This window comes from Hyla sarda (genome assembly GCF_029499605.1).
Source record: "Hyla sarda isolate aHylSar1 chromosome 1 unlocalized genomic scaffold, aHylSar1.hap1 SUPER_1_unloc_10, whole genome shotgun sequence".
NCBI lineage: Eukaryota > Metazoa > Chordata > Amphibia > Anura > Hylidae > Hyla > Hyla sarda.
Window position 1 is genome coordinate 281562 of NW_026607571.1, and position 26307 is coordinate 307868.

The 26307-nt window shown below is 48.0% G+C and overlaps 1 protein-coding gene across 4 annotated transcripts; it reads left to right on the forward strand.

The window, feature by feature from the left end:
* The first annotated feature begins 3007 nt into the window (after positions 1-3007).
* LOC130297935 (zinc finger protein OZF-like) lies at positions 3008-21992 on the forward strand. Of its 4 annotated transcripts, none has more exons than XM_056550783.1 (5): positions 3008-3177; positions 3356-3467; positions 19271-19362; positions 19492-19600; positions 19878-21992. In XM_056550783.1, the coding sequence occupies exons 1-5, from the start codon at positions 3010-3012 to the stop codon at positions 21347-21349; spliced, it is 1953 nt and encodes a 650-aa protein (XP_056406758.1). In that variant the 5' UTR covers positions 3008-3009; the 3' UTR covers positions 21350-21992. The 4 variants fall into 4 exon arrangements, with proteins under 4 accessions (XP_056406758.1, XP_056406759.1, XP_056406760.1 ...); XM_056550784.1 differs by having other exon boundaries at positions 3356-3434; XM_056550785.1 differs by lacking the exon at positions 19271-19362 and having other exon boundaries at positions 3046-3177; positions 3356-3434; positions 19878-21991.
* Positions 21993-26307: the final 4315 nt, after the last annotated feature.

Here is a 26307-nt window from a genome sequence, read left to right on the forward strand (position 1 = left end):
CCATTACTGTATAATGTCCCAGCAGTGTCACCTCTCCAGTCATCACCAGACCCCTCCATTACTGTATAATATCCCAGCAGTGTCACCTCTCCAGTCATCACCAGACCCCTCCATTACTGTATAATGTCCCAGCAGTGTCACCTCTCCAGTCATCACCAGACCCCTCCATTTCTGTATAATGTTCCAGCAGTGTCACCTCTCCAGTCATCACCAGACCCCTCCATTTCTGTATAATGTTCCAGCAGTGTCACCTCTCCAGTCATCACCAGATCCCTCCATTACTGTATAATGTCCCAGCAGTGTCACCTCTCCAGTCATCACCAGACCCCTCCATTACTGTATAATGTCCCAGCAGTGTCACCTCTCCAGTCCTCACCAGACCCCTCCATTACTGTATAATGTCCCAGCAGTATCACCTCTCCAGTCATCACCAGACCCCTCCATTACTGTATAATGTCCCAGCAGTGTCACCTCTCCAGTCATCACCAGACCCCTCCATTACTGTATAATGTCTCTAGTGAGCACATCTGAAATACTGGGGTCAGTTCTACAGACGTCACCTACAAAGAGACATCCAGAACATAGAGTGGCTCCAAAGATGGGGGACAACAATGGTGGAAATGTAGATGGAGACAACAATGGTGGAAATGTAGATGGGGACAACAATGGTGGCAATGTAGATGGGGGACAACAATGGCGGAAATGTAGATGGGGACAACAATGGCGGCAATGTAGATGGGGGACAACAATGGCGGAAATGTAGATGGGGACAAGAATGGCGGCAATGTAGATGGGGGACAACAATGGCGGAAATGTAGATGGGGACAACAATGGAGGAAATGTAGATGGGGGACAACAATGGTGAAAATGTAGATGGGGACAACAATGGTGGAAATGTAGATGGGGGACAACAATGGTGGAAAAGTAGATGGGGGACAACAATGGTGGAAAAGTAGATGGGGGACAACAATGGTGGAAAGGTAGATGGGGGACAACAATGGAGGAAATGTAGATGGGGACAACAATGGAGGAAATGTAGATGGAGACAACAATGGTGGAAATGTAGATGGAGACAACAATGGTGGAAATGTAGATGGAGACAACAATGGTGGAAATGTAGATGGGGACAACAATGGTGGAAATGTAGATGGGGGACAACAATGGTGGAAAAGTAGATGGGGGACAACAATGGTGGAAATGTAGATGGGAGACAACAATGGTGGAAATGTAGATGGGGGGACAACAATGGTGGAAATGTAGATGGGGGACAACAATGGTGGAAATGTAGATGGGGACAACAATGGTGGAAATGTAGATGGGGGGACAACAATGGTGGAAATGTAGATGGGGACAACAATGGTGGAAATGTAGATGGGGACAACAATGGTGGAAATGTAGATGGGGGGACAACAATGGTGGAAATGTAGATGGGGACAACAATGGTGGAAAAGTAGATGGGGGACAACAATGGTGGAAATGTAGATGGGAGACAACAATGGTGGAAATGTAGATGGGGGGACAACAATGGTGGAAATGTAGATGGGGGGACAACAATGGTGGAAATGTAGATGGGGACAACAATGGTGGAAATGTAGATGGGGACAACAATGGTGGAAATGTAGATGGGGACAACAATGGTGGAAATGTAGATGGGACAACAATGGTGGAAATGTAGATGTACGGTGTCCATTTTAGGACAGCATCAGCCGTCAAGCTGTACCTCGCTCATCCTTCAGTCAAAACTGCGTCCCGCCTCCTCCGTCAGGCAAAACCTTTGTCCTCCTTAAGTCTGTCATACCTCAGATGAAAATGAAAGTGCTGAGTCAGCACAGCTTCGGCAGACCTGCTAGCACAGACAGTGTGTGATTGGCTGGCAGCAAAGATACTGTGATTGGTTGATGGGAGCGTAGGTGTGTGCAGTCCCGCTACACTGTTTAGACACATTTCTTTACAAACCCTAATCCTCTCATGTACCCAGCTTTCCCCTATTCCTGCAAAACAAACCTGCACTCTCCGCTTTTCCCCTATTCCTGCAAAACCTAAAGTTATGTAGTCAGCTGTAGGTTTATCAGGAATTGTTAAAAGCTGAGTACATAACTGTAGGTTTTTCAGGAATCGGGAAAAGCAGAGTACATAGCTGTAGGTTTTGCAGGAATAGGGGAAAAGCTGAGAGCGCAGGTTTGTTTTGCAGGAATAGGGGAAAGCTGGGTACATGAGAGGATTAGGGTTTGTAAAGAAATGTGTCTAAACAGTGGAGCGGGACTGCACACACCTACGCTCCCATCAACCAATCACAGTATCTTTGCTGCCAGCAGCCAATCACACACTGTCTGTGCTAGCAGGTCTGCCGAAGCTCTGCTGACTCAGCACTTTCATTTTCATCTGAGGCATGAGAGAGTTTAGGTTGACAAAGGTTTTACCTGACGGAGGAGGCGGGACGCAGTTCTGGAGGAGAGAGGAGGCGGGACGCCGTTTCGGAGGAGGCGGGATGCAGTTTTCGCTGAAGTATGAGGGAGGTACGGCTGAAAACTGACAGCGATTTGTCTGAGGGAGGAGGCGGGACGCTGTTTTGGCTGAAGGAGGAGCGAGGTACAGCGGACGGATGATGCTGTCCTAATAGGGACACCGTGTAGATGGGTCACCTCACCTCTCCGGTCAGCAGGTGGAGGATCTCCAAGGTGAAGTGTAATATTCTCTTAGTCATCTCATTCCTGTCCTTGTCCATCCTTGGGGGATCATTCAGGAGAAGGAGATGATGGTTTCACCTATAAAGCTGACACAATGTAACAAACCTCCTGTAATCTTTCCTCAGACATTACTCTATTCTACTCTACACTGCTAAGCTCCTTCCACTGCTGTCACATGACCATTCTCACAGGTCCTTTACCTCTATTTATCCTCTCCTACTGTTGAGCTCCGCCCACTGCTGTCACATGACCATCCTCACAGGTCCTTCATCAACATTCTCTTATATCCTGCGGAGCACCGCCCCCCACATGCTCTGGTCACATGATTAAGACATCATCACAGGTCCTACAGCGGGTTATGAAATCCTTGCTTCAGACTCCAGACTGGCTCCGCCTACTGGTCTGGTCACATGGCCATGACATCATCACAGGTCCTTTAGCTGGCTTGAAAATAGCATTTACAGTGAGTTGTGTAGAGATTGTGGAGAAGGTGAGTTTTGAGTGTTTATTTGTGTAGTTTTTGGCTCCTGTAGTAACAATAATAGGAATAATAATGTGCACAGGGGGCGGCCATTACTATATCCTTATAATCCCTTATAGTCCCCCCATAATATGACCATAAAGTGATTGATCCCAGGATCATTTTACACGTTTTCTTCTTTGTTTAGGGTGAAGATCTGATGGATATTAAGGTTGAGGTTAAAGATGAAGCAGAAGAGGAGACGGATTTCGGGGCCGATCCGCAGTGTAAGGAGGGGGAGACTTTCATTGGTTGTAAAGGTAAAACCTATATCCCCTTCATCTCTATGACAGCCCCCGAGGATTACACCATTGGTCCTAGAAGGGACAGGAATAAACCCTGAGAGGATAAAAGTCCCTCCTCATCCACCATCACCCGTGTTTATTCCTGACACAAGAGAAGGGAGAACCTGATGGGATCCCAAAGATAATAAAAGACTTCCCAGCAGTGGAGCGAGGGGGCTCGGGCGTCCTCCTTCCCAGGATCTTGTTGTGGATGTTTAGTTCCATGTTCTTGGGCAGAGGCCAAACTTGTAGCTTCTGGGCCCCAAAGCAAAATCTCTAATAGGGCCCATGTCTACCATGTGTCATTCATACTACTGGTGTCTTCTAGTGGGGCCCCTCAGTCACAGGGCCCCGGTGCGACTGTTACCTCTGCACCCCCTATAGTTACACCCCTGCTCCTTGGCGTCCGTCCAGGGTCTCCCTCTGGGGAGGTAATTGAGCCCACCCCCGACATCTCACCGCGACTCTGGAGTCCTGGAGCGGCGCTCGGGATGCGGTGATCTCTGGTTGGCGTCTGACGTCATGTGCACCCACAGATCTGAGGTCACCGGTGCATGGTGAGTGATACGTCTGGGATCGCGTGTACTGACCCCGAATCCGAACCTTCTATGTTGGACAAAGCAGTAATGAAAACCTCGGGTGCTGGGAGTATAATGATACATGGACATGTTATGCCGTGTTTATGCTTATGGGGGTTATTTTATGTTTTAGGTGCCCAAAAGAAACCAGTTTTAAAGGAAATGTGGCTCTGTCCCCAAAAAACATCTGTCATCATATTAAAAATGATGCCATCACCTATATAGAGAACAGCGCCCCCCCCCCCCTCCATTGTTTCAATATTCTCTGATGTTTTAATAACTTCCAAAAAAAAGCACAAAATAGTTTTATCTTCTGCGTCAGGCTCGGACTCAGAATCCAGAATAATATGGATGGTTATATAATAATGGATGAGTAGACATAATATCACTGTAGAGACAAAAAATGGTATTGTGCAGCTACACAAGTGGTTAAATGAGGGGGAATCTGAGGTTAACTGTGGCACTGAATACCCAAAAGTGCAAATAAAATACAGAATAAAGCAGGGCTGTGGAGTCTGAATCGGACGAAATTTTGGGTACCTGGAGTCAGCAAACAATGCACCGACTCCGACTCCTATTAAATTTAGATTGGAATAAAAAAAAAGCAAGTTTAAATGTCCCAATTCACAAAAAGTTATAAATAATGACTTCTCTACTTTAAGAATAAAGACCAATGCATGCAGAGCCTCACGTAACCGCAAATCGAACATGTTAAGTGACCGTGAAGAAGCTTTTCATGTGCGTCACTATATGGCACGCAACGCACAATTAGGAGCGGCAATACTTATACTTTCCATAGTGTTGTGTTCTGTTGTTACAGGGAACCCATGGGTAACCTAGCCTCTCACTGAAAAGGGGTTAAGTAAATATGTTTTTTGCAGGACTAGAGACACTTGTATAAGTGAAGGGAATGGAGGGTCAATAGTTCAAGACTGAAGCTGTAAATCATTGGAAAAACTGCTGCCATTCAGCTAAGGCTATAAAAACGTGTAAACTCTGATTGTTAACTTAAACTTTACACATGACTATGGGATTCTACTAGGGAAATCATGTTTTATAATAAATGCCCCTTCCTGGATCCTCCCACTGCCCTATCTTCAGCAGCAGATCAGCACACAGCTTCTGCCCAACTACCTCTCTCTGCTAGAAGAGCTTTAGAAGAACTTGGTGGAACAGCTTCTTGGATTCAACTGTAAGTGTTTATAAATACATTCGCATATGTACGGAACATTTATCTACCGACTCCATAGCCCTGGAATAAAGGGTACAGTCCTCAAGAGCTCCCTGTGTTGGGATAATCTGGAAGGGGGGGGGTGGAAGGAGGAGGATTAGGACATACAAAGAGTGGGAAGGCGAATTATGACCTAGTTGTAAATCAAGGATAGCATCAATAAGAAAAGAAAAAGAGGGGAGAGAAAGAAAAGTAGTTAGACTGTATGGCTAAAAATGTGATTTTAATTATGATATATAAATGCTACAAGTCATATACCCTGTAAAAAGAAGTACAGTGGTCCCTCAACATACGATGGTAATCCCTTCCAAACGGACCATCGTTTGTTGAAACCATCGCATGTTGAGGGATCCGTGCAATGTAAAGTATAGGACAGGGGTCTACCACCTGCCGACCTCCAGATGTTGCAAAACTACAACACCCAGCATGCCCGGACAGCCGGACATGCCAACACCCAGCATGCCCGGAGGTCCGCAGGTTGAAGACCACTGTTAGAGGAAGTTGTACTCACCTGTCCCTGCCGCTCTGGACTGTCACCGCTGCCCTGGATGTCACCTTCCATCGCTGTCGCCGCATCCCCGAGGTGTCCCCGACGCTCCGGCAAGGCCTCTGCTTCCCCGGCATCCTCGCTCTCCGTCGCCGCCATCACGTCGCTACGCACGCCGCTCCTATTGGATGACGGGACGGTGTGATGACAATGATGGAGAGCGCCGACCATGCAGGGGATCCCGAAGAGGACGCGCCGGAGCCCCGAGGACAGGTAAGTGATCATCAGCGGACCACACGGGGCACCGTAAACGGCTATCCGGGGGCAGCTGAAGCAGTCTGCACTGGAGGATAGCCATTTATGCGATGGCCCCGGGGCCATTGTAGGTCGGGGGGTCACTGTATATATATGGTATGTCGGGGCCATCGTAGGTCTGGGGGTCACTGTATATATATGGTATGTCGGGGGGGGTCACTGTATATATATATGGTATGTCGGGGCCATCGTAGGTCAGAGGGGTCACTGTATATATATATGGTATGTCGGGGCCATCGTAGGTCGGGGGGTCACTATATATATGGTATGTCGGGGCCATCGTCGGTCAGGGGGGTCACTGTATATATATGGTATGTCGGGGCCATCGTAGGTCAGAGGGGTCACTGTATATATATATATGGTATGTCTGGGCCATCGTAGGTCGGGGGGGTCACTGTATATATATTGTATGTCGGGGCCATCGTAGGTCGGGGGGGTCACTGTATATATATGGTATGTCGGGGCCATCGTAGGTCGGGGGGGTCACTGTATATATATGGTATGTCGGGGCCATCGTAGGTCGGGGTGGTCACTGTATATATATGGTATGTCGGGGCCATCGTAGGTCGGGGGGGTCACTGTATATATATGGTATGTCGGGGCCATCGTAGGTCGGGGGGTCACTGTATATATATATATATATGGTATGTCGGGGCCATCGTCGGTCAGGGGGGTCACTGTATATATATGGTATGTCGGGGCCATCGTAGGTCGGGGGGGTCACTGTATATATATATATGGTATGTCGGGGCTATCGTTGGTCGGGGGGGGTCACTGTATATATATGGTATGTCGGGGCCATCGCAGGTCGGGGGGGTCACTGTATATATATGGTATGTCGGGGCCATCGTAGGTCGGGGGGGTCACTGTATATATATGGTATGTCGGGGCCATCGTCGGTCAGGGGGGTCACTGTATATATATATATGGTATGTCGGGGCCATCGTAGGTCGTGGGGGGGTCACTGTATATATATGGTATGTCGGGGCCATCGTAGGTCGGGGGGGGCACTGTATATATATGGTATGTCGGGGCCATCGTAGGTCGGGGGGGGTCACTGTATATATATATATATGGTATGTCGGGGCCATCGTCGGTTGGGGGGGTCACTGTATATATATGGTATGTCGGGGCCATCGTAGGTCGGGGGAGTCACTGTATATATATGGTATGTCGGGGCCATCGTAGGTCGGGGGGTCACTGTATATATATATATATATATATGGTATGTCGGGGCCATCGTAGGTCGGGGGGTCACTGTATATATATGCTATGTCGGGGCCATCGTAGGTCGGGGGGTCACTGTATATATATGGTATGTCAGGGCCATTGTAGGTCGGGGGGTCACTGTATATATATGGTATGTCGGGGCCATCGTAGGTCGGGGGGTCACTGTATATATATGGTATGTCGGGGCCATCGTAGGTCGGGGGGGTCACTGTATATATATGGTATGTCGGGGCCATCGTAGGTCGGGGGGGTCACTGTATATATATGGTATGTCGGGGCCATCGTAGGTCGGGGGGTCACTGTATATATATATGGTATGTCGGGGCCATCGTAGGTCGAGGGGTCACTGTATATATATGGTATGTCGGGGCCATCGTAGGTCGGGGGTCACTGTATATATATGGTATGTCGGGGCCATCGTAGGTCGGGGGGGTCACTGTATATATATGGTATGTCGGGGCCATCATAGGTCGGGGGGTCACTGTATATAAATGGTATGTCGGGGCCATCGTAGGTCGGGGGGGTCACTGTATATATATGGTATGTCGGGGCCATCGTAGGTCGGGTGTCACTGTATATATATGGTATGTCGGGGCCATCGTAGGTCGGGGGGTCACTGTATATATATGGTATGTCGGGGCCATCGTAGGTCGGGGGGGGTCACTGTATATATATGGTATGTCGGGGCCATCGTAGGTCGGGGGGTCACTGTATATATATGGTATGTCGGGGCCATCGTAGGTCGGGGGGTCACTGTATATATATGGTATGTCGGGGCCATCGTAGGTCGAGGGGGTCACTGTATATATATGGTATGTCGGGGCCATCGTAGGTCGGGGGGTCACTGTATATATATGGTATGTCGGGGCCATCGTAGGTCGGGGGGGTCACTGTATATATATGGTATGTCGGGGCCATCGTAGGTCGGGGGGGTCACTGTATATATATGGTATGTCGGGGCCATCGTAGGTCGGGGGGGTCACTGTATATATATGGTATGTCGGGGCCATCGTAGGTCGGGGGGGTCACTGTATATATATGGTATGTCGGGGCCATCGTAGGTCGGGGGGGTCACTGTAGACCGCAGGGCCCTTGCGGATCCTCTAAACAAATAAAAATATGTATTTATTACCATCTTTTTATTTTAGAGGATCCGCAAGGGCCCTGCGGTATATACCTCTTTTTACAAGTTTTTGCCATATGGTCTTACTACCATATGGCAAAATGTTTTCCACCGGAGTACCCCTTTAACACTTTGAGATTGTGATGCCAGGGCATGGTTTACCTATTTCACCATCTGAGGTATAGCCAATTATTCCTGGGCCAGGCACGGGGCAAATAATCATTCTGACGCAAGGTTATGGAACAATGGCTCTTTACTGAGGCAGACGAGTTGTTACAGGCGATACAGCTCAGTTCAGCACCAAGGAGATGCAGGGTGAACTTAGGGAAACTTATCAGCTTGCTGGGACTTGTAGTGCACTTGGACAGACTGTGGCAACCCATGCTGAATTTGGTAAATTGACAGACTTGACTATCTTGACTGGACTTGGACTTCTGTAGTTTCCCCACTGGTTTATTCCTACCTTGCAGCTTTGACTTTCACTACAGGTACTTTCAGTAGACGCTTCTCCTTCTGGATCACACAGACTCCTCAGCTCTTCACTTCGCTGCACCTCAGCATACACTAAGAGAGAGCTTAACCCCTTAAGGACCAGACCAATTTTATTTTAGCATTTTCGTTTTTTCCTCCTCGCCTTCTAAAAATCATAACTCTTATATTTCCATCCACAGACCCATATGAGGACTTGTTTTTTGCGTGACCAATTGTACTTTGTAATTACACCACTTATTTTACCATAAAATGTACGGCGCAACCAAACAAATATTATTTATGTGGGAAAATTTTAAAAAAATACGCAATTTAGCAAATTTTGAAAGCTTTCCGTTAGAAATTACACCTTTTCTTTATTCTGTGGGTCAATATGATTAAAATGATCCCCATGTTAGATGCGTTTCTATAATTGTACCGCTTAAAAAAAAATCTCAAACCATTTTAACAAAATTAGTATGTTTGAAATTGCCCTATTTTGACCACCTATAACTTTCCCATTTTTCCGTATATGGAGCGATATGAGGGCTCATTTTTTGCACCATGATCTGTAGTTTTTACCAGTAACACTTTTGCTTAGGTTTTACTTTTTATAAAAATTATTAACAAAATGTGACAAAAAAGCAGCAATTTTGGACTTTTTTTTTTATTTTTTTACATCTACGCCGTTCACCATACGGGATAATTAACAATATATTTTAATAGTTCAGACTTTTACGCACGCGGCGATACCAAATATGTGTATACATTTTTTTTACGCTTTTTTGGGGGTAAAATGGGAAAAAAGACGTTTTACTTTTTTATTGGGGGAGGTGATTTTTCAATTTTTTTAACTTTTTTATTTTATATTTTTACCTTTTTTTATTTATTTTTTATTACACTTTAATAGTCCCCATAGGGGACTATCTATAGCAGTCATGGCGAACCTTTTTGAGCCCGAGTGCCCGAACCGTAATGCACGCCAACTTTTCCCCTCAAAGTGCCACCACAGCAATTAAATCAGAATACACATTAGCTTGGCAGTATAGTTCCCCCACATTAGGTGCAGCGCAGTTCCCCCACATTAGGTGCAGCACAGTTCCCCCACATTAGGTGCAGCACAGTTCCCCCACATTAGGTGCAGCACAGTTCCCCCACATTAGGTGCAGCACAGTTCCCCCACATTAGGTGCAGTACAGTTCCCCCACATTAGGTGCAGTATAGTTCCCCCACATTAGGTGCAGTACAGTTACCCCACATTAGGTGCAGTATAGTTCCCCCACATTAGGTGCAGTATAGTTCCCCCACATTAGGTGCAGTATAGTTCCCCCACATTAGATTGGCAGTATAGTTCCCCCACATTAGGTGCAGTATAGTTCCCCCACATTAGGTGCAGTATAGTTCCCCCACATTAGATGCAGTATAGTTCCCCCACATTAGATGCAGTATAGTTCCCCCACATTAGGTGCAGTACAGTTCCCCCCACATTAGGTGCAGTACAGTTCCCCCACATTAGGTGCAGTACAGTTCCCCCACATTAGGTGCAGTACAGTTCCCCCACATTAGGTGCAGTACAGTTCCCCCACATTAGGTGCAGTATACCGTAGTTCCCCACATTAGGTGCAGTACAGTTCCCCCACATTAGGTGCAGTACAGTTCCCCCACATTAGGTGCAGTACAGTTCCCCCACATTAGGTGCAGTACAGTTCCCCCACATTAGGTGCAGTATAGTTCCCCCACATTAGGTGCAGTATAGTTCCCCCACATTAGGTGCAGTATAGTTCCCCCACATTAGGTGCAGTATAGTTCCCCCACATTAGATTGGCAGTATAGTTCCCCCACATTAGGTGCAGTACAGTTCCCCCACATTAGGTTGGCAGTACAGTTCCCCCACATTAGGTTGGCAGTACAGTTCCCCCACATTAGGTGCAGTAAAGTTCCCCCACATTAGGTGCAGTACAGTTCCCCCACATTAGGTGCAGTATACCGTAGTTCCCCACATTAGGTGCAGTACAGTTCCCCCACATTAGGTGCAGTACAGTTCCCCCACATTAGGTTGGCAGTACAGTTCCCCCACATTAGGTTGGCAGTACAGTTCCCCCACATTAGGTGCAGTACAGTTCCCCCCCCCCACATTAGGTGCAGTACAGTTCCCCCACATTAGGTGCTGTACAGTTCCCCCACATTAGGTGCAGTACAGTTCCCCCACATTAGGTGCAGTATACCGTAGTTCCCCACATTAGGTGCAGTACAGTTCCCCCACATTAGGTTGGCAGTACAGTTCCCCCACATTAGGTTGGCAGTATAGTTCCCCCACATTAGGTTGGCAGTATAGTTCCCCCACATTAGGGTTGGCAGTATAGTTCCCCCCACATTAGGCAGGCAGAGTTGCCCCACATTGGGCAGGCAGAGTTGCCCGCCCTCGTTTGGGCAGGCAGAGTTGCCCGCCCTCGTTTGGGCAGGCAGAGTTGCCCGCCCTCGTTTGGGCAGGCAGAGTTGCCCGCCCTCGTTTGGGCAGGCAGAGTTGCCCGCCCTCGTTTGGGCAGGCAGAGTTGCCCGCCCTCGTTTGGGCAGGCAGAGTTGCCCGCCCTCATTGGGCAGGCAGAGTTGCCTGCCCTCATTGGGCAGGCAGAGTTGCCCGCCCTCATTGGGCAGGCAGAGTTGCCCGCCCTCATTGGGCAGGCAGAGTTGCCCGCCCTCATTGGGCAGGCAGAGTTGCCCGCCCTCATTGGGCAGGCAGAGTTGCCCGCCCTCATTGGGCAGGCAGAGTTGCCCGCCCTCATTGGGCAGGCAGAGTTGCCCGCCCTCATTGGGCAGGCAGAGTTGCCCGCCCTCATTGGGCAGGAAGAGTTGCCCGCCCTCATTGGGCAGGCAGAGTTGCCCGCCCTCATTGGGCAGGCAGAGTTGCCCGCCCTCATTGGGCAGGAAGAGTTGCCCGCCCTCATTGGGCAGGCAGAGTTGCCCGCCCTCATTGGGCAGGCAGAGTTGCCCGCCCTCATTGGGCAGGCAGAGTTGCCCGCCCTCATTGGGCAGGCAGAGTTGCCCGCCCTCATTGGGCAGGCAGAGTTGCCCGCCCTCATTGGGCAGGCAGAGTTGCCCGCCCTCATTGGGCAGGCAGAGTTGCCCGCCCACATTGGGCAGGCAGAGTTGCCCGCCCACATTGGGCAGGCAGAGTTGCCCCACACCGAACACCGAAGATGACGTCCGGCTGGTCACTTACCATGCGCGTGTCATCCTCGGTCCTCCCCGATGCTCCGCTCTGCTCTGCTTTACGGGCACACGCGTCAGTGACGTGACGTCCCTGCGTGCTCTACCTCCCGGCCTTTCGGGACACAGGGATGTCCGGAATGTGACGGGGGCCTGTGGCCGCGTGCCCACAGAGGGGGCTCGGTGTGCCACCTGTGGCAGGCGTGCCATAGGTTCGCCATTACTGATCTATAGCAATCCTTTGATTGCTAATATTGTTCAGTGCTACGCATAGGACACAGCATTGATCAGTATTATCGGTGATCTTCTGCTCTGGTCTGCTCGATCTCAGACCAGAGCAGAAGACCCCGGGAGACGGCCGGAGCCAGGTGAGGGGACCTCCGGCCGCCATGCTGGATGATCGAATCGCCGCGGCAGCGCTGCGGGCGATCCGATCATCCATTCAAAGTACCGCACTGCCGCAGATGCCGTGATCTGTATTGATCTGAGGGGTTAATCTGTATTGATCTGAGGGGCTATGCAAATCTATGGGAGGGGGCGCGACGGCGGTCACAACTCCGCCCCGTGTGACGTCACCCCCGCTATGCAAGTCTATGGGAGGGGGCGTGACGGCCATCAAGACTCCGCCCCCAAGTGACATCACCCCCGCCCCCGCTATGCAAGTCTATGGGAGGGGGCGTGACGGCCATCAAGACTCCGCCCCCATGTGACGTCACCCCTGCCCCCGCTATGCAAGTCTATGGGAGGGGGCGTGACGGCCATCAAGACTCCGCCCCCATGTGACGTCACCCCTGCCCCCGCTATGCAAGTCTATGGGAGGGGGCGTGACGGCCGTCATGACTCCGCCCCGTGTGACGTCACCCCCCGCCCCCTCTATGCAAGTCAATGGGAGGGGGCGTGACGGCCATCACGCCCCCTTCCATAGACTTGCATAGCGGGGAGTGGCTTCACATGGGGGCGGAGTTGTGATGTCACGATACTCTGGCCCCGTGGTCGCTACCCGGGTGTTTGTGAGCTGGCACCGCGGCATGCAGCTCAAACAGGTGGGTGACTAATACACGATTGCAGGGGTCCCCAGCTGCAGGACCCCCGCGGTGAGAGATCTTATCCCCTTTAAGAGAGGGAGTACCCCTTTAAGAGAAGGAGCTGAACCCTGACCTCACTATATAAGGGGGACAGTTTAGAGAGATCCCATTGGTCACTGATAAGCCACCTGGTTCACCTTGCAGACCTCCCCTTGACAACTACTAAGAACATTATTTAAAGTGACAAACGCCTCAAAATATTAACCAACTATGACCTGAGATTTTATAGTCCTTAGGAGGGATGTGGACCCAGGGGAACACTTTAATAGAATCTTCCACACAGGACGGGCAGGTGTACGGAATACAGATTCTGTACTGATAAAATATTTGCAGGGATTCTGTCTACAAAAACCTCCAAACCGTAGTCATAGACCAGAGGACGGGGCCAGAAAATATATAATATGTACAGAGTAGGGATCGACCGGTATCGATTTTCTAGGGCTGATACCGATACCAGTAATCTGCGACCTTTCAGGCCGGTAGACGATAACTTATAAGTTATCGGCTATTCCCCCCCCCCCCCCGGCCCCGCAGATCAATGATTTATAGCGGGCGCTTTAAATCAATGAACTGCAGCGGCTTTTGCGGGGCCAGAGACCGCCGCCGCCACCCGCTTCTCTCCCCCTGCCTGTCCCAAGTCCAACCACCACCGCTGCCCCATTGCCTCCCCCATCCCCGGTTTTATAATTACCTGTTCCCGGGGGTCCGCGCTACTTCTGGCTCCGGCGGCGTCCTGAGCTGTCACTGTGCGCACTGACTGTGACGTCGCGTTAAGGACGTCACTCGTCATTGCGCTGCAAAGCGTGCAGGACGCCGCAGGACGTTGCAGGAGCCAGAAGTAGCACGGACCCCGGGAACAGGTCATTATAAAACCGGAAATGGGGGAGGGAATAGGGCGGTGGTGGTCTCCAGCTGGGGGGGCTTGGCATTATCGGCATATCCACAAGGTAATTGCCGATACCGATAATGTCTAAAATCGTGAATATCGGCCAAACTGATAATCGGTCGATCCCTAGTACAGAGCTGAGGAAGAGGTTCCCCATATAATGAAGAAGAAATAAAAATTTGGAAAGATCCACCAAAGATCGATGTCCAGGGGACAAAGGTTTCTATATAGATTTCCCTCCATGATGCCTCCAGACCAGAGATCCGATGGACAGAAAGGCTGAGGGGTAATTGGTTCTAAAGCCGCCAAAATATCATCCAAAAATTGGAAAAAGTGAGGAATAAAGAAAAAAGTAATAAAGATCTGCTGGGAGTCTATGTAGAGGACAAGAGTTTCTTCCGGGTTCTGTACAGTACACACAATGTACTAAAAAATAAAATGGAGCCGCTCTCACCTCGTGCTCAAAGCAGCAGCTGACCCTGGGACAGGTAAAGAGTACAGAACATGCAATACCTCCCTGTACTGTAGGGGGCGCTACCAGACACCAGTCAGTGCATGCACTTCAGTAATACAGGTAAAGAGTACAGAACATGTAACACCTTCCTGTACTGTAGGGGGCGCTACCAGACACCAGTCAGTGCATACACTTCAGTAATACAGGTAAAGAGTACAGAACATGTAATACCTCTCTGTACTGTAGGGGACGCTACCAGACACCAGTCAGTGCATACACTTCAGTAATACAGGTAAAGAGTACAGAACATGCAATACCTACCTGTACTGTAGGGGGCGCTACCAGACACCGGTCAGTGTATGCACTTCAGTAATACAGGTGTGTTACCAGTGAATGCTCATTCTGATTGGTCGGTTCTTCCAGCCATTGACGTTTCACAGATCTGGACTGTCTGTACATTGTATGTTGAGTCTGGTTTTAAGTTACAATGGTCCAGAAAAGACCATTGTGTGTTCAAACTATGTTGAGGCCATTGTAAGTTGAGGAATCACTGTATTTCTGGGTAAAAAAAATGCGGTCCCTGCAGCTATTGCCTGTGTGTCACTATAAGGAGTCCAAATACAGGAAGTGATGGCCGGACAAGCAGGGCTCTGTGCACTGAGGCTCTATGACACGCTCAGCAGGCTGATTGACAACCCAGGAGCCTTACAGAACTTGTCCTCAGTGTACAGAGCCCCGCCTGTCCTCAGTGTACAGAGCCCCACCTGTCCTCAGTGTACAGAGCCCCGCCTGTCCTCGGGGTGCAGAGCCCCACCTGTCCTCAGTGTACAGAGCCCCGCCTGTCCTCGGTGTACAGAGCCCCGCCTGTCCTCGGTGTACAGAGCCCCGCCTGTCCTCTGTGTACAGAGCCCCGCCTGTCCTCTGTGTACAGAGCTCCGCCTGTCCTCGGTGTACAGGGCCTCGCTTGTCCTCAGTGTACAGAGCCTCGCTTGTCCTCAGTGTACAGAGCCCCGCTTGTCCTCAGTGTACAGAGCCCCGCTTGTCCTCAGTGTACAGAGCCCCGCTTGTCCTCAGTGTACAGGGCCCCGCTTGTCCTCAGTGTACAGAGCCCCGCTTGTCTTCACTGCACAGAGCCCCGCTTGTCCTCAGTGTACAGGGCCCCGCTTGTCCTCAGTGTACAGGGCCCCGCTTGTCCTCAGTGTACAGAACCCTGCTTGTCCTCATTGTACATGGCCCCGCTTGTCCTCAGTGTACAGAGCCCCGCTTGTCTTCACTGCACAGAGCCCCGCTTGTCCTCAGTGTACAGGGCCCCGCTTGTCCTCAGTCTACAGGGCCCCTGCTTGTACTCAGTGTACAGAGCCGCGCTTCTACTCAGTCCACAGTCCTACTTGTCCTTTTAAGAAGAAAGTTTTACCAAGTCACATGTCTCAGAATTGTCTCAAAATTAAATTCTTAATGTCTGTTAAGATTTCCTGGGTAATTCCCTATTTTATGACAATAAAATCTTGTATGGATTAGTCATAGCTACTGTCATTGATGTGGAAATCGTCCAATGACTGGGACAGTACCGAGCGACGGGCAGGTGAATTTTTTTCAGGCGTTTAGCCCTTCATTAGGTAAACAGGGCCGGACCTGAAAGCCCCCAAGTATGGCGGCACCAGGGTGTAGGGAGCGGGCTCCTCACCTGGCGGCCCCCAGCTGGCATGCGGTGATCACCATGGCTGGCTATTAACCTTTTAGATTTGCTGCTGTCAAAGCTGACAATGGGGTCTACAGGGACATGTAAATGCTCCCTGGTGGTCTATTGGGGTGGATCCACTGAAGAGGTGGTCGGAGGGCTTACCTCTGCTTCCCTAGGGACCATGGCTTTGTCATTGATAGAGTCTGGCTGGACCAGACTTTATCAATGGATCGCAGAGCACACAGATCAATGGAGTTCAATAGAACTGTATAAGGAATCTAATGATTCCTCCTAAAAGTCCCCTAAGGGACTAAGGGTAGGGTCACATGTAACGGATCCGCAACTTATTTTACGCTGCGGATCTGCTGGTGACCCGACCCATGGTGTGCCTCTAGCTGTTGCCACCACCCCCACCCTGCCTTGCCCCGCCCCCTGGCCTGTTGCAGCAGCAATCTGCTGTTCCGAGCAGCCCTGTGTGGCTGATCGGAGTGGTGTATTGCCGCTGCGAGAATGCCAGGGGGCGGGGCAATAGCCAAGGGCACACTATGGGTCGGGTCACCAATGGATCCACAGTGTAAAATAAGCTGCGGATCCGTTATGTGTGACCCTACCCTCATAAAGTATATGAAAAAAAATGTCATAAAAGTTTAAAAGACACACATTAACCCCTTCCATATTTAAAGGGGTTATCCAGGAAAAAAACTTTTTTTATATATCAACTGGCTCCAGAAAGTTAAACAGATTTGTAAATTGCTTCTATTAAAAAAAAATCTTAATCCTTTCAGTACTTATGAGCTGCTGAAGTTGAGTTGTTCTTTTCTGTCTAAGTGCTCACTGATGACACGTGTCTCGGGAACCGCCCAGTTTAGAAGCAAATCCCCATAGCAAACCTCTTCTACTCTGTGCAGTTCCCGAGACATGCAGAGATGTCAGCAGGGAGCACTGTTGTCAGACAGAAAACAACAACTCAACTTCATCAGCTCATAAGTACTGAAAGGATTAAGATTTTTTAATAGAAGTCATTTACAAATATGTTTAACTTTCTGGAGCCAGTTGATATATAAAAAAAAGTTTTTTCCTGGATAACCCCTTTAAATATGGAAGGGGTTTATTAAATTTGTTTTCATATACTTTATGAGGGTAGGGTCACACATAACGGATCCGTAGCTTATTTTACACTGCGGATCCATTGGTGACCCGAAATTTTTTTTTCCTGGATAACCCCTTTAAAGTTCAAATCACCCCCTTTTCTTATTTAAAAACATGTAAACATATTTGGTATCGCTGCGTGTGTAATTGTCTGAACTATTAAAATATAACATTATATATCCCATATGGTAAATGACATAAATAAAAAATAAATAAATAAAAAATAAAAAAGGGATTAAAAAGTCTGATCTAAAAAGTAAGGAATTTTTTTAAATCAATAAAACTTGGTATTGCTGTAATCAGGCCGACCTAAAGTATCAAAATAACATTTTCGCCATGACCACAAGGTAAATGACGTAAAAAAGAAAACCACTAAATTTGCTAAATTATCTTTTTTTTTTATTTCAATTTCACCTTCCCCAAAAAAATGTTCTGCTTCGGAGCATATGTTATGTAAAAATAAAAGGTGTCACTGCGGAAAAATAAAAGGTGTCCCTGCAAAGTACAAAGGGTCCAGCAAAAAACAAGCCTCATATGGGTCTGTAGATGGGAAAATAAATGAGTTATAGGTATAATAGGGCCAGGAGGAAAAAACGAAAATAGGCCCAGACAAGTAGATTCTGTCCCGTTTTAGTCCCTTGGACAAGTAGTTTTTTTTTTTTTAAGTTTTGACACCCCTGTACTGTGATTTTAAGTATTTTTACAAAGATCATATATTTTAACTATTTGTATTCCTTATCATCAGAAACATTTATTAAAGGGGTACTCCGGCGCTAAGACATCTTATCCCCTATCCAAAGGATAGGGAATAAGATGCCTGATCGGGGGGGGTCCCGCCGCTGGGGACCCCCGTGATCTTGCACGCCGCACCCTGTTACAATCAGTCCCCGGAGCATGTTCACTCTGGGTCTGATGACTGCCGATCGCGGGGCCAGAGCATTGTGACGTCACGCCCTCTCCCATAGGCTTGCATTGAGGGGGTGGAGCGTTACGTCACACACAGGGGCGGGGCCGTGACGTCACAATAACCCAGCCCCGTGATCGACAGTTATCAGCTGACAGCTGTCACGCCCCCTCCCATAGGCTTGCATTGAGGGGGCGGAGCCGTGATGTCACAGTGCTATGGCCCCGTAATCGCCAGTCATCAGACCCGGAGCGAACATGCTTCGGGGACTGATTGTAACGGGGTGCTGGGTGCAAGATCACGGGGGGTCTTCAGCAGCGGGACCCCCATGATCAGGCATCTTATCCCCTATACTTTGGATAGGGGATAAGATGTCTTAGCGCCGGAGTACCCCTTTAACTCTCTAGGATCCATATCACTCCCAAGAATGATCCAAAAGATTATGATGGGAAAGATTGTTCATTTCGGCACTAACTTGGCCCAACAAGACGAGATCAGGGACAAAAATGCTAGAACTCCCATAGACTTTACATTCCGACTCTTAATGGCGTCCTGTCCGTCCACGTCTCGGGCTATGAGGATGCCGGACGGTTTACACATATCCTGAAACAAGATATTTCCTTCGGAAGGCAGGTTTTACAGGCTGGGGTCCCCCCCTAGGATCATCACATGGTCTCCTACGGGGCTGCCATGGAGACTAAGGTAGAAATATAGGATTAGACATTATGGTCATACAGTTTATACCAATCCTCTCTATGAACACGACCAATGGTGACCAGTTATAATACAATGGTGATGATCCGGGGGGAGGGGCTCTCTACATCTCATGTGTTTTTTCCTGTCCCTTCTAGGACCAAAGATGTAATTCCTAGGGGGCTGTCATGGAGGATTTGTAGAAAGCGAGGGTCTCCTAGATACTACTACACCCATCATCTGATCATCACATGGAATAATCTATTCATCACTGTGTGTTCTCTACAGATGGAGTCATTGATAGAAATCCACTCGAGAGGTGTCCCCGTCCTCTGTATTCCCAGGACTGTCCAGAGGGAAATGTCCCAGAGAAGCATCAGGTAGATGAGGCTGATCCTATATCTCTATAGGGGGGTCCTGCAGTCATAGATGTGGGGGTAGATTTTGGGGGTCTCTGTTGCTCCTCCTGTCTGCTGTATTGTAGTGAATTGTTCTATATGTCACATCAGGGGGGAGATCTGACTAATAATAAAGTGGAGGATGAAGAAGAGAGGATGAGGGACCGTCACCCGTGTATGAGGGAAGTGAAGGAGGAAATTCCAGGAGTTGTTACCCCAGGTATGTAATAATTCCAGGAGGTGTTACCCCAGGTATGTAATACTGCCAGGAGGTGTTACCCCAGGTATGGAATAATTCCAGGAGGTGTTGTCCCAGGTATGTCGTAATGCCAGGAGGTGTTGTGTAATAATGGATAATAATCTTTGGCTGGAATCACACATGCAGCTTTTCTGGCAGTTTTGATGCAGTTTTTAGAGCCAAACCCATTAGTGACCGAAAAAGAAGAATTAGTTTAATGTGTTTCCGGCCCAATAAAATTACGTTTTTACCTCAACAGAAAATCCCAGTAAGAATTCTGAGGGAAACTTCATGTTATCCCTGAATGATAAAGGAGAAGATGAAGATATGATGGAGCGCTCCTCAGGAGAAGACCTCCTTACCCCTAATGTCCATCCAGATCTATCCTGTAATAATCCACCTGATCATGAGGAACCTTCTCCTGACCAACCACACATTGTTACCACAAGGACAGATCAGGAACATGGGAAAGGTTTATATTGTGAGGAATGTGGGAAAGAATTTAAATGTAAAACAGCACTTGTTTCACACAGAAAAAGTCACACAGGGGAGAAGCTTTGTTTTTGCTCCGAGTGTGGGAAATGTTTTAAAAGTAAATCTGAGCTTGGTAAACATGAGAGAAGACACACAGGAGAGAAGCCATATTCATGTACAGAATGTGGAAAAAGTTTTGCAGATAAGTCAAATCTTGTTAAACATGAGAGAAGACACTCAGGAGAGAAGCCATATTCATGTGCAGAATGCGGGAAATATTTTGCAAGTAAAACATGTTTTGTTTTACATGAGAAAAGTCACAAAGGGTTGAATCCATATTCATGTTCAGAATGTGGGAAATGTTTTACACAAAAATCGCATCTCGTTACACATGAGAGAAGTCATACAGGGGAAAAGCCATATTCATGTTCACAATGTGGAAAAAGTTTTTCAGGTAAGTCAAATCTTGTTGCACATGAGAGAAAGCATAAAGGAGAGAAGCCATATTCATGTTCAGAATGTGGGAAATGTTTTATACATAAATCACATCTTGTTATACATGAGCGATGTCACACGGCAGAGAAGCCATATTCATGCTCAGAATGTGGGAAATGTTTTACACAAAAATCTAATCTTATTAAACATGAGAGAACTCACACAGGAGATAAGCCATATTCATGCTTAGAATGTGGGAAATGTTTTACACAGAAATCATATCTAGTTAAGCATGAGAGAATTCACACAGGAGAGAAGCCATATTCATGTTCTGAATGTGGTATATGTTTTACACAAAAATCATTTCTGGTTTTACATAAGAGAATTCACACTGGAGAGAAGCCATTTTCATGTTCAGAATGTGGGAAATGTTTTACAAATAAATCACAACTTTATATGCATGAGAGATTTCATACGGGAGAGAAGCCGTATTCATGTTCAGAATGTGAAAAAAAATTTATTAGTAAAAAAGATCTTGTTATACATGTGAGAACTCACACCGGAGAGAAGCCGTATTCATGTACAGAATGTGGTAAATGTTTTACAAATACATCAAATCTTTCAAAACATGAGAGAATTCATACAGGAGAGAAGCCATATTCATGTTCAGAATGTGGCAAATGCTTTTCACAAAAATCAACCCTAATTGTACATGAGAGAATTCACACAGGAGAGAAGCCATATTCATGTTCAGAATGTGGGAAATGTTTTATAAGTAAATCACATCTTTCTGGACATGAGAGAAGTCACACTGGAGACTGATGAAATAATAAATGATAAAAAATATAATAATATGGAGAATGGAAATCTGAGATCTCAGGTAACGGTAAAATGTGACGTTTCTAAGTTCTGATGAGAGAATTAACCCTCGAATAAACTTCATATTAAACCTAAGCAGAGGATATATATAATGATATATAATATGTTTATAACACTGTATTCAGAATATATAACATTTAGGCCTTCATGAATAAATAGAATTATTATAGAAAAGCAATATACATTTCTGCCTCTAGGGGCGCTGCAGGGAAAGGTCTCAGTTCTGTTCGGTTGTGGCCGGGCTCCATCTTGTTGGTCTTACAGTAGTTGATTCTGTTCTCTCGGCCTTTATGGACATTTGTAGTCATGGACCTATATGGAATGAATGGACCTGACCAGGGGCGGACTGACACGTTGGGCAGTGCCCGAGGGCCCGGACGAGCCATGGGCGCTCGTCTGCTCGGGGCTGCTGGTTCGGACTGGTGTAGCGCACGTCTGTAAGGCTGAAGACGTCAGTGATGAGGCACCGGAGAGGAGCGCGGCTCCATCTGGGTCTCTTTATCTTTGTAACTATGTAGACGCCACCTCTGCCTACCAGCCTGACACTTTATAAACAACAAGGGGTAAGTGGGTGCCAGCCAGGCAACGACAAAGAATGATACAGCCTATGGCTCTGCAGCTGACCTAAAACTACAACTCCCAGCATGCTGCACCATAACCTGTACTGTGCTACTACAAAGTGCAACATGCTGGGAGTTGTAGTTTTAGGTCTGCTGCAGAGCCGTAGGCTCTATCAGGGCATGCTGGGGGTTGTAGTTAGTAACTGCAACTCCCAACATTCCTTGACACAGTCTATGGCTCGGCAGCAGACCCCAACCATGCTGGGTGTTGTAGCTATTTAAAAGAAACTGTGAATAAAAGATTTTAAAATGATGTAATAAATGTGAATAAGCCCCTTTCCTAATATAAGTTTATATCGTACCCTTTTCCACATTTTTTAAATAAAAATAATATAAACAAAAATAAACGTAAGTAATATCGCTGCACGTGGAAATTTTCAAAACTATTTAAATATTATGTACCGTATATACTCGAGTATAAGCCGATCCGAATATATTAATTTCACCCCAAAAACCCAAGAAAAGTTATTGACTCGACTATAAGCCTAGGGCGGGAAATACATCATCCCCCCCATGTCATCATCCAGACCCCCGTCATCATCCCCCCCCCCCCCCCTTCATCAGTTATCTTCAACGTTCCGACCTCCAGATGTTGCAAAACTACATCTCCCAGCATGCTGTCCGGGCATGCTGGGAGTTGTAGTTTTGAAACCTCTGGAGGTCCGCAGGTCGAAGACCAATGCGGCCTTCGTCATCATCCAGACCCCCCATTAGTTTTCCACTCCCCTCGGTGGGAAGGAAGGGTGAGCTGGTCCGGGCCATCTATGCTGCAGGGACCGTCCGGTGGGGAGGGTTAGTCGTTCCGGGCTGTCCATTTTCACCAGGGGGGGGGGGGGCCTCTTCTCCGGCCCCGGACTAGTGACATTGCCTTGACAACGACGCACAGGGACGCGCATGAACGTCCCTGTGCGTCGTCGTCAAGGCAACGTCACTAATCCGGGGCAGGCCCGGAGCGCGGAGAAGAGGGTCCCCCCCCCCCCCCGGTGAAAATGGACAGGCCGGAACGACTAACCCTCCCCACCGGACGGTCCCTGCAGCATAGATGGCCCGGAGAAGCTCACCCTTCCTTCCCACCGGGGGGAGGTGAGTAGAAAACTAAAGGGGGGTCTGGATGATGACGAAGACCGCAGTGGTCTTCAACTTGCGGACCTCCAGATGTTTCAAAACTAACTCCCAGCATGCCCGGACAGCCGATGGCTGTCCGGGCATGCTGGGAGTTGTAGTTTTGCAACATCTGGAGGTCCGCAGGTTGAAGACCACTGAGAAGGGATTGACAGGCGGAGAGTTCACGCGTGTATAAGCCGAGGGGGGCGTTTTCAGCACGAAAAATCGTGCTGAAAAACTCTGCTTATACTCGAGTATATACGGTAATTAACCCCTTAAGGACCAAGGACGTACCGGTACGTCCTTGGTCCTGCTCTTCTGATATAACGCGGGGTTACACAGTAACCCCGCGTCATATCACGGCGGGCCCGGCGTCATAGTGAAGCCGCGACCCGCCTCTAATAGCGCGCAGCGCCGATCGCCGCGCCGCGCGCTATTAACCCTTTAGCCACGCGCTCAGAGCTGAGCCGTGCGGCTAAAAGTGAAAGTTCCCGGCTAGCTCAGTCGGGCTGTTCGGGATAGCCGCGGCTAATCGCGGCATCCCGAACAGCTGACAGGACAGCGGGAGGGCCCCTACCTGCCTCCTCGCTGTCCGATCGCCGAATGACTGCTCAGTGCCTGAGATCCAGGGATGAGCAGTCATGCGGCAGAATCGTTGATCACTGGTTTCTTATGAGAAACCAGTGATCAGCATAGGAGATCAGTGTGTGCAGTGTTATAGGTCCCTATGGGATAACAATGATCAGTATAAGAGATCAGAGTGTGCAGTGTTATAGGTCCCTATGGGATAACAATGATCAGTATAAGAGATCAGTGTGTGCAGTGTTATAGGTCCCTATGGGATAACAATGATCAGTATAAGAGATCAGTGTGTGCAGTGTTATAGGTCCCTATGGGATAACAATGATCAGTATAAGAGATCAGTGTGTGCAGTGTTATAGGTCCCTATGGGATAACAATGATCAGTATAAGAGATCAGTGTGTGCAGTGTTATAGGTCCCTATGGGATAACAATGATCAGTATAAGAGATCAGTGTGTGCAGTGTTATAGGTGCCTATGGGAGCTATAACACAGCAAAAAAAAGTGTAAAAAAAAGTTAATAAATGTGATTTAACCCTTTCCTTAATAAAAGTTCAAATCACCCCCCTTTTCCCATAAAAAAAATAAAACACCATGTAAATAAAAACAAATATAAACATATGTGGTATCGCCGCGTGTGTAAATGTCCGAACTATCAAAATATATCATTAATTAAACCGCACGGTCAATGGCGTACGCGCAAAAAAATTCCAAAGTCCAAAATAACATATTTTTGTTCGCTTTTTATATCATGAAAAAATGAATAAAAAGTGATCACAAAGTCCGATCAATACAAAAATGGTAGCGATAAAAACTTCAGATCACGGCAAATGAGCCCTCATACCGCCCCATATGCGGAAAAATAAAAAGTTATAGGGGTCAGAAGATGACCATTTTAAACCTATACATTTTTCTGCATGTAGTTATGATTTTTTCCAGAAGTCCGACAAAATCACCTATATAAGTCGGGGATCATTATAACCATATGGACCTACAGAATAAAGAGAAGGGGTCATTTTTACCGAAAAATGTACTACGTAGAAATGGAAGCCCCCAAAAGTTACAAAATGGCGTTTTTTTTTCTTCAATTTCGACGCACAATGATTTTTTTTTTCCGTTTCGTTGTAGATTTTTGGGTAAAATGACTGACGTCACTGCAAAGTAGAATTGGTGGCGCAAAAAATAAGCATCATATGGATTGTTAGGTGCAAAATTGAAAGGGTTATGATTTTTAAAAGGTGAGGAGGAAAAAACTAAAGTGCAAAAACGGAAAAACCCGTGGTCCTTAAGGGGTTAAGGAGAAGGCCAGTGCTGAATAAATGTCTGATCCCTGGGGGTCCGATCGCTGGGCCCCCGCGTGATCTCCCATACAGGGCCCCAACTCGGCCAGGCTGAGCTGTTGTGTGTGATGTTTCGCTCACAGCAGGTCAGCTGGTACAGACACGCCCCCTCCATTCGTCTCTATGGGAGAGGCAGAGACACAGCAGTCGGACCCCCCCCCCCCCCCCCACGATCCTGCGGATAGAGGATAAATGGTTTAGCACTGACTTACTGAAAGGTGTCATTACAAAGTACTATTGGTCACGCAAAAAACAAGCCCTCACATGGGTGTGTGGATGGAAAAAAAGTTACGGCTCTTAGAACGCGAGGAGGAAAAAACAAAAACACCAAACAAATAGGTCAGTGATACAAGACGTTTATTGGGGACATAGACTGAGAATTACAAAACAAGATCCTGAAAAGACAATTCCATGTGAGGATTGGGAATATGGCGGCGTAACATGAAGAGTTCCCCCGCCCGAGTACCCTAATAATATGGGGGGGGGTAAGATGTTCTGAGGCAGCTGACACAGCCCCAGTGTGAGTGAGTGAGTGTGTATTGTGAGCGGAGTGACTCCTAGGATGACCACTAACATGGGGGTATGAAGTGAACGCTGGTCAGAGGGGAGATCGGGAACAGCTGTAGCCAACTATCAGGGGGCAAAACCCTCAGCGGACACCAAGGAGTCACTGTAAGACCTAATCTGAGCGAGTGTCACCGCGCGTAATGTCCTGGGAGAATAAAGCGTCAGAACATGATGATCCCATACTGAGAGGATAAAACATCAGACATGAGCCTGAACATCTCACCAGTGACCGGTCGTCTGGTGGAGGCCTGACCGCCATTAGTCTTCTGAACATCTTACCAGTGACTGGTCGTCTAGTGGGGGCCTGACCGCCATTAGTCTTCTGAACATCTCACCAGTGACCGGTCGTCTGGTGGGGGCCTGACCGCCATTAGTCTTCTGAACATCTCACCAGTGACCGGTCATCTGGTGGGGGCCTGACCGTCATTAGTCTTCTGAACATCTCACCAGTGACCGGTCGTCTGGTGGGGGCCTGACCGCCATTAGTCTTCTGAACATCTCACCAGTGACCGGTTGTCTGGTGGGGCCCTGACCTCCATTAGTCTTCTGAACATCTCACCAGTGACCGGTTGTCTGGTGGGGCCCTGACCGCCATTAGTCTTCTGAACATCTCACAGTGACCGGTCGTCTGGTGGAGGCCTGACCGCCATTAGTCTTCTGAACATCTCACCAGTGACTGGTCGTCTGGTG